At 44.4% G+C, this 12,329-nt stretch overlaps 2 protein-coding genes across 9 annotated transcripts in view; one reads left to right on the top strand and one right to left on the bottom strand.

The window, feature by feature from the left end:
* The window catches only part of IFT81 (intraflagellar transport 81), a 233,802-nt gene that overhangs the window by 156,068 nt on the left and 65,405 nt on the right, over positions 1 to 12,329 (bottom strand). The window lies entirely within an intron of this gene.
* The window catches only part of P2RX7 (purinergic receptor P2X 7), a 60,698-nt gene that overhangs the window by 7,457 nt on the left and 40,912 nt on the right, over positions 1 to 12,329 (top strand). Inside the window, exon 1 of one of the 2 annotated variants that reach the window (XM_061384778.1) lies at positions 10,482 to 11,914. The exons of the other annotated variant lie outside the window; for it this stretch is intronic. Coding sequence (XP_061240762.1) covers positions 11,790 to 11,914 — 125 coding nt within the window. The 5' untranslated portion in view covers positions 10,482 to 11,789. Of the gene's footprint in view, positions 1 to 10,481; positions 11,915 to 12,329 lie in introns of those variants that run through there. 2 annotated transcript variants of the gene reach the window in all.

Here is a 12,329-nt window from a genome sequence, read left to right as displayed (position 1 = left end):
GATGGGAAGGCCCAGAGAAGACCCACTTCAGGAGGAGACCCTCTCCAGGAGAAGAATTGAGCCACCTTATATATGAGGCCAAGAGACCAGCAAACACAAATGAATGGAAGCAAAAAAGAGGAACAGTCAGAGGGTCAGCGTGTTCCAGAACCTGGTGAGTGAGAAGGAAGGAGCAGGAGCTGAGGACAAAGGTAGGCAGGGGCCAGGGTTGGGATTTGTTTCTCAATGCCATGGGAAGCCACTAGAAAGTTTTATACAAGGGAGTGAAACCATTTGATTCACGCTTTTAAAAGCACTGTCAGGCCACTGTGCAGACTGTAGATTGTTGGGGGGCAAAAGGGGCAGTGATGGGACCAGTAAGAAGGCTGTTGGAGCCACCCAGAGGAGAGAAGGTGGTGACTTGGACTAGAATGGGGCAGTGCAGCTGGAGAGAAGTGAGCAAACAGGCTATGTTTTAGAGGTGGAACTGACAGATTTTCTAGAAGGCAAAGATGAATCTAGGTTCATTGGTGGATGATGATGCCTTTTATCAACATAAAAGACCAAGAAGAGGCTAGATTGCCAACTAACGCAACATTGTTAACTATGTCAAACTATTAAAACACCTCGACTACTACCATATTTCAGCTTCCCTTCACTAATGTCTAAACCAAAACATTGAAAAAGCTAGAAGCACAGAGTCTTTTAAAAAAAAAAAATAGATGGTCTTTTTAAGTGAATGATTTTCACTTTATGAAGAGCTTGTCCTGTTGTCCTGGTTTTCTTATTTCAGTGCAGAATGGCAGAGGCCTCTCTGTGGACCGGCTATCATGTACCAACAGGCTTCTGGGCACCACACTCGAGCCCCGCTTCCCACCAGGGTAGAGCTCTCCCAGCCCTCCTGGGTTTTGAGCACCATGCTGGGAAGAGCAAGGACCAGATTACATAGATTATTCACACTACTACACATGTCAACTGACTGGTGTGCAAAATGCCAGAGAAGTGGAACTAGAGAAGCCAGCAGGAATCCAACTGGGAACAGGCTTGAACTTCATCCTGAGGACACTGAGAAAGGAAGAAGAGTCTTTCCTACCCCACTGTCAACATTTTATTATGACAAATTCCAACCATAAAGGAAACATTAAGGGTTTTATAGATTCAGAGTTCATACTGAGGGTTCATAATTTCATTTTAAAGGAAGCGTTCTACTTTCAATATGGCAACATCTATTGAGTACTACTGAGTGCTTAGCATGGGCCAGATTCTGTTCTTAGCTTATGACATGTATTAGCCTGTTTGATCCTTGTAAATAACCCTACAGAATTGGTCCTCATAATGTGTAACCATGATTTGAACAGCGTAACTACTGGGAAATTCCCAGGTAATGGATTCCACCTCTTGACTGTATGTCACAACTTAATTTCCCAGCTTCCCTTGCAGCTAGGACACAGGCATGAGACCCAAGCTTTTCAAACATATGCACTATGCAACAGTGGTTCGGTACACAGGAAATAACATGGGGTGGTGAGCATGAGCAGACTTCATCTGAAGGAATGTATGGGGCTGATACCAGCCTTGACCGACACCATAGGGGCCACTTCCTGGACCCCATGTTTAGAGATCCCACCCTGGCCCTCTGCTAGCTGTGAGCTTCCCTATGGAGTAAGGAGCCTGTGGGACTGTATTAGTTTTCTATTGCTGCATAACAAATTACTACAAACTCACCTAAAATACTGCCACTTATTAGCTCACAGTTCTGTAGGTCAGTAGTTTGGGCCTGGCGTGGCTGGGTTCTCTGCTCAGGGTCTCACAAGGTTGAAATCAGAGTGTTATGCTGTGCTGAGTTCTCACTTTGGGACTCGGGGGAAAATTCACTTCCAAGCTCATTCTCCCTGTTGGTAGAGTTCAATTCTGTGCCATCATGGGACTCAGAGCTCTGCTAGCCAGGGGCCACTCTCAGATCCTAGAGACCACTTGCATTTTTTATCGTGTGGCTCCCCTCTATCTTCAAGCCAGTGATGGCACAATGTTTTCATGCCTCAAATCTCTGGCCTCTCTTCTGGGACCAGCCAAAGGAAATTCCCTACTTTTAAAGGCTCGGGGACTTCCCTCGTGGTCCAGTGGTTAAGAATCTGCTTGCCAATGAAGGAGACATGGGTTCAATCCCTGGTCCAGGAAGATCTCACATGCCACAGGGCATCTAAACCTGTGGGCCACAAGTACTGATGCCAGCACTCTAGAGCCTGGGTGCCACAACTACTGAGCCCACGCACCACAACTACAGAAGCCAGTGCACCCTAGAGCCAGTGCAACAAGAGGAGCCACTGCAATGAGAAGCCTGCACATGGCAACTACAGAGTATAACTAGCAACTAGCTTACCACAACTAGAGAAAGCCCCGGAGCAGCAATAAGACCCAGTGCAGTCAAAAGTAAATAAATATCTTTAAAAATACACTAGAAGGAATCAATTGCAAAATAAAGGAGACAGAGGAATAGATAAGTGAGCTGGAAGATAGAATGACGGAAGGAACTGCCATGAAACAGAAAAAAGAAAAAAGAACTGACGGTAGTCTCAGAGACCTCTGGGACAACATTCAATGCACTGCATTCAAATTATAGGGGTCCCAGAAGAAGAAGAGAAAGAGAAAGAATTTGAGAAAATATTTGAAGAGTATATAGTCAAAAACTTACCTAACATGGGAGAGGAAATAGTCAATCAAGTCCAGGAAGCACAGAGTCCCATATGGGATAAACCCAAGAAGAAATATGCCAAGACACATATCAGTCAAACTATCAAAAATTAAATACAAAGAAAAAATATTAAAAGCAGAGAGGAAAAAGCAAAAATAAAAAGCACATAAGGGAATCCCCAGAAAGTCTGTTATGACTTTCAAATGTTTAAATAAGCAGTATGTGGGCCTCCACTTGTTCCCCTGCCTCCACTTGTTCTCAGTTGTTAATTTCCCGTCACTGCTGGAACAATCCAACCACAAACCTGGTAACATAAAACAACAATTTATTCTCTCCAAGTTCTGGAGATACCTAAAATCAGTATCACTAGGTCAAAACTGAGAGGTCAGCAGGGCCATGCTCCCTCCAGAGGCTCTAGAGAAGACTTTTTTGCTTCTTCCAGTTTCTAGGGGTGGCCTGTATTCCTTGGCTTGTAGTCACATCACACCAGTCTTCAAGGCCTGCATCTCTGACTCTCTGCTTCACCTTCATGAACCTTTCTCCTGTATGTGTGTATGTATGTGTGCATGAAATCTTCTTTTTTTTTTTAATTTTTTAATTAAAATTTTTTGGATTTTTGGCTGTGCTGGGTCTTCTTTGCTGCACACGGGCTTTCTCTAGTTGCAAAGAGTGGGGGCTACTCTCTAGTTGCGGTCCATGGGTTTCTCAAGGCAATGGCTTCTCTTGTTGCAGAACACAGGCTCTAGGACATGAGGGGCTCACAGTAGCTGTGGCTAAAGGGCTCTAGAGCACAGTCTCAGTAGTAGCGGCTCACAGGCTTAGTTGCCCTGCAGCATGTGGAATCTTCCTGAATCAGGGATCAAACCTGTGTCCCCTGCATTTGCAGGTGGACTCTCAACCACTGGACCACCAGGGAAGTCCCTCTGTCTCTCTGTTATAAGAACACATATGATGGCATGTAGGGCCTACCTAATTCAGGATAATCTCACCATCTTGAAATCCTTAATCACATCTGTAAAGACCTTTTCCCCAAACAGGGTAACAGTTATAAATTCTGGGGATTAGGACATGATAGCTTTGGGGTCATTATTCAGCCTCCTATAGCAGATGTGGCCCCAGGCATTGAGCTCACTGGGGCATGGCAGTGACTAAGATTCTGGCACTCAAACACTATTGGCATGAATTTCTACCTATGGCTCGGCAGTGGCTGGCAGAGTCTTTTCTCTGGAACAGTACCTGTTCTCTGGGTGTTGTTCCTAGCTGTGCATTGTTTCAGCAAGCTGGGTTTTTGGTCTACCAAGAGACTGTATGAATTACCTAATGTCATTTTAAAATCTCCTTCTTCCTTTATTTTTTAAAACAACTTTCAGTTCAGTTTAAGTTCAGTCACTCAGTCATGTCCAACTCTGCGACCCCATGAACTGCAGCACGCCAGGCCTCCCTGTCCATCACCAACTCCTGGAGTTCACCCAAACTCATGTCCATTGAGTCAGTGATGCCATCCAACCATCTCATCTTCTGTCGTCCCCTTCTCCTCCTCCCCTCGATCTTTCCCAGCATCAGGGTCTTTTCCAATGAGTCAGCTCTTCACATGAGGTGGCCAAAGTACTGGAGTTTCAGCTTCAACATCAGTCCTTCCAATGAACACCCAGGACTGATCTCCTTTAGGATGGACTGGTTAGATCTTCTTGCAGTCCAAGGGACTCTCAAGAGTCTTCTCCAACACCACATTCAAAAGCACAATTCTTTTGCACTCAGCTTTCTTTATAGTCCAACTCTTACATCCATACATGACTACTGGAAAAACCATAGCCTTGACTAGACGGACCTTTGTTGGCAAAGTAATGCCTCTGCTTTTTAATATGCTATCTAGGTTGGTCATAACTTTTCTTCCAAGGAGTAAGCATCTTTTAATTTCATGGCTGCAATCACCATCTGCAGTGATTTTGGAGCCCCCCAAAATAAAGTCAGCCACTGTTTCCACTGTTTCCCCATCTATTTGCCATGAAGTGATGGGACTGGATGCCATGATCTTAGTTTTCTGAATGTTGAGCTTTAAGCCAACTTTTTCACTCTCCTCTTTCACCTTCATCAAGAGGTTCTTTAGTTCTTCTTCACTTTCTGCCATAAGGGTGGTGTCATCTGCATATCTGAGGTGATTGAAATTTTTCCCGGCAATCTTGATTCCAGCTTGTGCTTCTTCCAGCCCAGCATTTCTCATGATGTACTCTGCATATAAGTTAAATAAGCAGGATGACAATATACAGCCTTGATGTACTCCTTTTCCTATTTGGAACCAGTCTGTTGTTCCATGTCCAGTTCTAACTGTTGCTTCCTGACCTGCATGTAGGTTTCTCAAGAGGCAGGTCAGGTGGTCTGGTATTCCCATCTCTTTCAGGATTTTCCACAGTTTATTGTGATCCAACAGAGGTATAATTTATTATATCATAAAAGTCACCCATTTAAAGCATATACTTCAATGATTTTTTAATAAATTTGCAAGATGGATAACCATCATCACAATTCAGTTTTGGAATATTTCATTACTCCAATAAGATCCCTCATTCCCATTTGCAGTCACTCCCCAGTCCTACCCACTGGATCCAGGCAAACACTAACTTATACCCTACCTGTATAGATTTGCGTTTTCTAGACAATCTTCTTAAACTTGGCAGAGTGGACTCTGTTGTTTAGAACTACGAACCCTGGCCAATATAATTCTGTCATGTCTGACTTTTTGCAACTTTGTGGACTGTAGCCCACCAGGCTCCTCTGTCCATGGAATTTTCCAGGCAAGAATACTGGAGTGCTTCTTTGGTCATCTAATCTTCCAACAGATCTATGAGATAAACTTTAATATCCCCTTTTCACAAGCAAGGAATCTGAGGTTCAAAGCAGTTAAGAAGCTTCCCCATGTATGTGAGTGCAAGTGCACTCACAGACACACACACACGGACATACACCTATACACAAAGCTGAGGAGTCATAAGGCCAATGTAGAAGCCCATAGTTTTTCCATCAAAAAAAAAAAAAAAAAAGAATACTGGAGTGGGTTGTCATTTCCTTCTCCAGGGGATCTTCCTGACCCAGGTATTGAACCCACGTCTCTTGCATCTCCTGCATTGGCAGGCAGGTTCTTTACCAGTTGAGCCAACAGGGAAGCCCAATATAAATCTAATATCCCCTAATTATAGAAGAAGAACCGATGACTCAGAAAGGCTAAGTAGGACTTCCCTGGTGGTACAGTAGATAAGAATCCACCTGCCAAGGCAGGTGACATAGGTTCGATTCCTGGGCCAGGAGTAACTAAACCCGTGTGCCACAACTACTGAGCTTCCATGCTGCAACAACTGAAGCTCGTGCACCTAGAGCCTGTGCTCTGCTACCAGAGAAGCCACCTAATGATAAGCCCATGAACTGAAACTAGAGAAAGCCATGGAGCAGCAATGAAGATCCACTGCAACTAAAAATTAAAGAAAAAATAAAGAAAGGCTAAGTAACTTACACAAGGTCATGTAAGTAGTAAGTGATAGAGCCGATGTTGAACCCAGAGCCCAAGCTCCCCATGAAGTACCGTAGAAAACGGAGGAGGTAAGAGTACAAACAGAGGGAGGGAGACCATTTAGGAGAATATCGGGCCATCCAGGTGAGAGTTCACAGTGATTTGGAATGAGGAGTTAGACGAGAAAAGTAGATGGTTTTGAATAATGCTAGGAAGACATAACAATAAGATTTGACAATGGAATGGATGGGGGGGATGAGGGAAAGGATAAATTAGGCGGTTCGCCATGTTCTGGCTTGGGCCACTGATGGGTGGTAGAAGAACTTATGGGGGATAGGAAATGTGAATCAGGGAAAATGCCCATCTAGGGTGGAAGATGAATTCAGAACTGAAGGCACTACAGGCACAAGTCTATGCGACAAACAAATGTAGATACTTATTTGATAGATGGATATGTGAATATGGAGCTAGAGATGTAGATTTCTATATCACCAGCATAAAAATGGTTAACTAGAACCATGGCAGTAGCTGCAACTGACCAGCAAGAGAGGATGTAGATGAGAAGACAAGAGGGCTTAGAACAGACCCCTGAGGAATTCTAACCTTTAAGTGATGAAAAGCACAGAGGTCACCAAAGGATTCTCAGAAAGGGCAAACATGGAGATCCAAAGAAGGTCAGGAGAATGTGGATTTGGGAAGGCGAGGGGAAAAGTGGAGGCATGGTCACTGGTATCAAATGCTGCTGAGAATTCCAGGAAGATCAGGTCCATGGCATGTCTACTGGATTCAGTGATGGTGTTGTTGTTTACTTGACAAGAGAGGATTTATAGAAGTTCCAGGGGTGGGAGCCAGTTTGGAGTGAGCAGAGGAGTGAATGGAGACTCGGAAATGGATGTGGTGACTCACTTTTTCAAGGGACTTGGATACAAAGGAGGAGAGAGGCAGCAAGTAGTGGGAGAAGAATGTGGGGTCAAGGGAAGCTTTATTTTTAAAGATGGGAAATTGATGCTGAAATGTAGATGGCGAGGAGACTCAAGAGAAAGGGAGATCATGGGATAAATGAAAATTATCATCATTGTTGTCATTATCATCAGTGTCACCAGCTAGCAGCTACAGGGAAAGCTTGTTCTGTTCTAGGGCTGTTCTAATTATTAGACATTTCTTCCTTACACTGAACCAAAATTTATCTCCCTGTAATTTTTCCCTTTTGGTTAGAGTTCTGCCCTGTGGTCCATTTTCTACTTGACACTTTCCAAATGGCTTCAGCCTGCTATTACATTTCTCCACTTCTCCAAAATAATCGGAGAAGGCAATGGCACCCCACTCCAGTACTCTTGTCTGGAAAATCCCACAGACAGAGGAGCCTGGAAGGCTGCAGTCCATGGGGTCACTAAGAGTCGGACACGACTGAGCAACTTCACTTTCACTTTTCACTTTCATGCATTGGAGAAGGAAATGGCAACCCACTCCAGTGTTCTTGCCTGGAGAATCCCAGGGGCGGGAGAGCCTGGTGGGCTGCCGTCTATGGGGTCACACAGAGTCGGACACGACTGAAGCGACTTAGTAGCAGCAGCCAAAATAATAGCCGAAGTCCCTCTGGCTCTGTACTCCTAAGACAGTATCCAGACTCTTTAGTATCCCAGCCAAGCCCACACAACCACACACTGGTTTGTCAAGGCTCTTTTAAAAGGTGATGCCTGCACTCTTGCATTGTTGGTGGAAACATGAAATGGTTCAAGCTTTTGTGGTCTGGTAAAGTGAACTGACATAAAATAAATGTGCATGACCTTTGACTCAGAGACTTATCTTAAGGTGTAAAATTTACCTGAGGTGTGATAAGATTCTTGTGTAAACATGTGCCTGGCAACATGAAAGGGGAGAGTAGAGAATTAATGAAGTATAGTGTTGAAGAGAACAGACTGAGCCTCAAAAGACTGAGGGTTTCCCCCACCCACAAAGATCAGGAGCAAGACAAAGATGAGGGTTTTTACCACTGAAATGCCTGTTATTCAAAATTATATTCGACATTCTAGCCAGTGCAATTAAGCAACAAAAAGAAATAAAAGGCATCCAAGTTGGAAAGGAAGACGTAAACTATACTTTGATGATAAGATCATATATATAGGGGACTTCCCTGGAGGGTCCAGTAGATAAGACTGTGGGCTTCCAACGCAGGGGCCCCCGGTTCAATCCCTGGTCAGGGAACTATATCCCCCACGCATGCCACAATTAAGAAGTCTGCATGCTGAAACTAAAGATCCCGTGAGCTGGAATGAAGACCTGGTATAGCCAAAAAAAAAAAAAAAAATACTATATATGGAGAATCACAAAGAATTCACAAAAAACTCATTAAAGTTAATAAACCAATCAGTAAAGTCTCACGCCACAAGATCAACACACAAAAATCAGTCATGTTTCCACATACCAATAATGAGCAACCCAAAAAAGAAATGAAGAAAGCACTTCCATTTACAATAGCACACAGAGCATGAGCTAGGAGTTAATGCTGCTACTTACCATATGTCTTAGTTCACTGTAACAAATACCAAAGACCGAGTGGCTTGTAAACAACAGAAATTTATTTCTCATGGTTCGAGAAGCCGGAAATTCTAAGGTCAGTGCAACATCAGATATGTTTTCTGGTAAAAACCCACTTCCTGGTTCACAGATGGCCATCTTTCTGCTGTATTCTCACACAGCAGAAGAGGTAAGCTGTTTCAGGGGCCTCTTATAAGGGCACTACTCTCATTCATAAGTGCTCCATCTTTGTGACCTACTCACTTCCCAAAGGCCCCACCTTCTCATAGCATTGCATCGGGGTTAGGTTTCAACTTATGAATTTCGGTGAGGGGTCACAAACATTGAGTCTACAGCACTATGTGAACTTGGGCTCACTTTATTGGTGTCACAGTTTGCTCAGCTATAAGGTGAGGGTACGGAGAAGGCAATGGCAACCCACTCCAGTATTCTTGCCTGGAAAATCCCATGGATGGAGGAGCCTGGTAGGCTGCAGTCCATGGGGTCGCTAAGAGTCAGACACGACTGAGCGACTTCACTTTCACTTTTCACTTTCATGCATTGGAGAAGGAAATGGTAACCCACTCCAGTGTTCTTGCCTGGAGAATCCCAGGGATGGGGGAGCCTGGTGGGCTGCCGTCTATGGGGTCACACAGAGTTGGACACAACTGAAGCGACTTAGCAGCAGCAGCAGCAGCAAGGTGATGGTAAGACTGTTCCTTCTTTACAGGGTTACTTTTGGGCAGGTGAGGGTGGAAAGAGTTAGTATTTGTTCTTAATATATGCTTAGAAGAGTGCTTGACACATAGTAAAAGCTATATCAAGACTACCGAAAATGTTTACAAAACTGAACAAAAGTTCTAGTTCAATATCCATCAGTAAGAGAACAGCTGGCAAATTTTCACAATTCACTTCTTAGGCTGAACCGTATAGAATTGCCAATATTCTATTGTTTTGTCTGCAAAATGGGCAATTTCATATGTTCCAACCTAAACACTAGAATACCCTGTAACCATTCAGAGTGGGTACATATCATAGATCCATCTTTATCATCCATTTTGCACTACTATTGTGAAGAGTTAATAACATATTATTGAGCAAAACCAGCGTTATTTAATAGCATGTAGAGTGTAGCCATGTTTGTGTGTCTAGGTGGGGGCATAAAGAGGCTTCAGGAACATGTGCACAAATTTTCAACAGTGATAACCTCTGAGAGGGAGAACGTTAGAACATTTTCATGTTCTTTGTGCTTTTCTGTGAAGTTTACACTTTTACAAACACCAAAAGGATTCTCTTTAAATGTGTGCCTCATAAGACCTGAACACAAGGCTCCTTCTGCTTCTTGCCTAATTAGGGCATAGGTCATTAGCTTATCACCACCCTCAAGGAGAATATTTTACTTCTCTCACCAAAGCTTAAGACGACACTAGTTTTTTTGGGTTTTGTTTACTAGAGGATATAACACAATTTTGGCTAATTTGGGTTTGGACTTATTTAAAACGTTGGGCCTCTAAGATAAACCTCTGCCAATTTGGGTGGTCCATGGCCTGTATCTGTATAACTGAGTTTTTGAGCTCAATGCCTTTACACCTATCCATTATATTGGGTTGGTCAAAAAGTTCGTTTGGATTTCCCCATACTGTGTTTTGGAAAAACCCAAATGAAAATTTTGGCCAGTCCAATATTTCCTCTAATTGGTAAACATTAACTAATAGATTAGGACTCACTCTCTTCTCTCCATATAGTAGGATGTGTAGAAAGTATTGTGTTCTGGAGTAGGAGCTTTTGGAATGAGAGAGAGATAGTTTAAGAAGTATGAAAAGGAAGGTTTTTCCAAATGAACTAGATAGTGGATAAGAAGTGCAATAGTCAAAGAGAATTGGAAGAACAGATGATGTCTTAGCCAAGCTGTGAGTAACAAGAAACTGAACCCCCTTCATTAGCTAGCTCAAGGAATGGTGTGGCAGAGTAGAACGGGCTTGGTATATTGTTGTTGTTTAGTAGCTAAGTCGTGTCCCACTCCTTAGCGACTTCATGGATGATAGCCCACCAGTCTCCTCTCCCCATTGGATTTTCCCAGGCAAGAATACTGAAGTGGGTCACCATTTCCTTCTCCAGGGGATCCTCCTGACCCAGGAATCAAACCCACGTCTCCTGCATCAGCAGGTGGATTCTTTACTGCTGAACCACCAGGAAAGCCCTGACTATATTGTAGGAGGCTGGATAATGCTCCCCACCCCGTGCCAAATCTCCATGTCCTGAACTCTGGAACTTGTAAACATGGTAATTTATGTGGCGAAAGGAACTCTGCAGATGTGATTAAGTTCAAGGTCTTGAGACAGAGAGCTTATTCTTGATTATCTGAATGGCCCCGGCATGATCACAAGAGTCCTTATAAGGGGGGAGGGGCAAGAGAGTTGAAGTGGAAAAAAGAAAATGTGCCAAGAAGAGTTGAGGGTAGAGAGTTGTGGTTGGGAACCCAGGGATGGTCTAGAAGCTGGGAGAGGTGAGAACAGACTGTCTAGTGGAGACTCCAGAAGGGAGCAGGCCTGCTGTCCCCTTGATCTGAATCCTCTAAGAATGATTTTAAGCATCTGACTCCCCAGAACTAAGAGAAAAAATGTTTGTGTTATTTTAAGTCTCTAAGTTCTTGGTGGCTTATTACAGCAGCCACAGGAAGCCAGCATTTAACTTGCCTTTCAGGGTGCAGGCTCTCCTCCACTTTCTTCGCAGGACATCTCTGACTGCCCCTGGCCCCTTTCTGACCACCCCTGCACACACACACACAGACACACACACAGCTGAGTGGACCAGGGTTGGACACAATCAGATTCTTCTCTTGAGATTTTAACTGTAAGATACAGAGGCTGCAGGCTCGACTACTCCATGAGGCACAGAGGGCCCAGGACCCACAGTTCTCTTAGGGTTCTGTGGGCCCTGGGGTAGCCATCAGTTAACCGGATGGGAGGACAGTTCACTTTCAGGTCACGCCCTTTCACTCTAGCTTTACCTTTGTTCCGTGAGCTCAGGCACTGTGCCAGTGAAGTCTGGCTTTGCTGAGAGGCACTTCCTTCCCGTGGCACGTTGAGGACTCTCACCATGGGTGCATGCAGCCAACCCCCCCTGAGATGCCAGTTCATGTCTGTGAAAGTCCTTCTCATTGAGAATTCGTGGATTGGGTTTCTGAAAAACCTCTTTATGGTGGGCATCGTGGTCTACAACTGGTGAGTCAGGTGCAGTGTGCCAGTCTGGGGACTCCCCCAGCGGACCTTTCCCTCCATCCTTCTGTCCTCCTGCTGCCCCTCCACAGCCCTCCTCTTCAGCTAGACTGGTCTGTGAGGACCCAGGCTTCTCTCACTTTTATTCTCTTCCACCTTCCCAGACTCTTCAGCTTTCTTCTCCCCCATCTCCACCTATCCATCCTTCAAGGCCCAGCTGAATCCCCCAGCTCCTTCATGCCCCTGTTCACTCCAGGGACCAGTGGTTTTGCCCTCTTCTGAATGCAGAGAATTGTAGCTTCTTAGAGCTGAACAGTCATAGGGATTAGAGAGCCAGGGAGTTATCCCCCTGTTGTTGTTGTTGCTGTTCAGTCGCTAAGTCATGTCTGACATTTTGCCACCCCATGGACTGTAGCATGCC

Source organism: Bos javanicus, chromosome 17, assembly GCF_032452875.1.
Source record: "Bos javanicus breed banteng chromosome 17, ARS-OSU_banteng_1.0, whole genome shotgun sequence".
Classification (NCBI taxonomy): Eukaryota; Metazoa; Chordata; class Mammalia; order Artiodactyla; family Bovidae; genus Bos; species Bos javanicus.
This window is presented reverse-complemented; position numbering and strand designations above follow the sequence as displayed.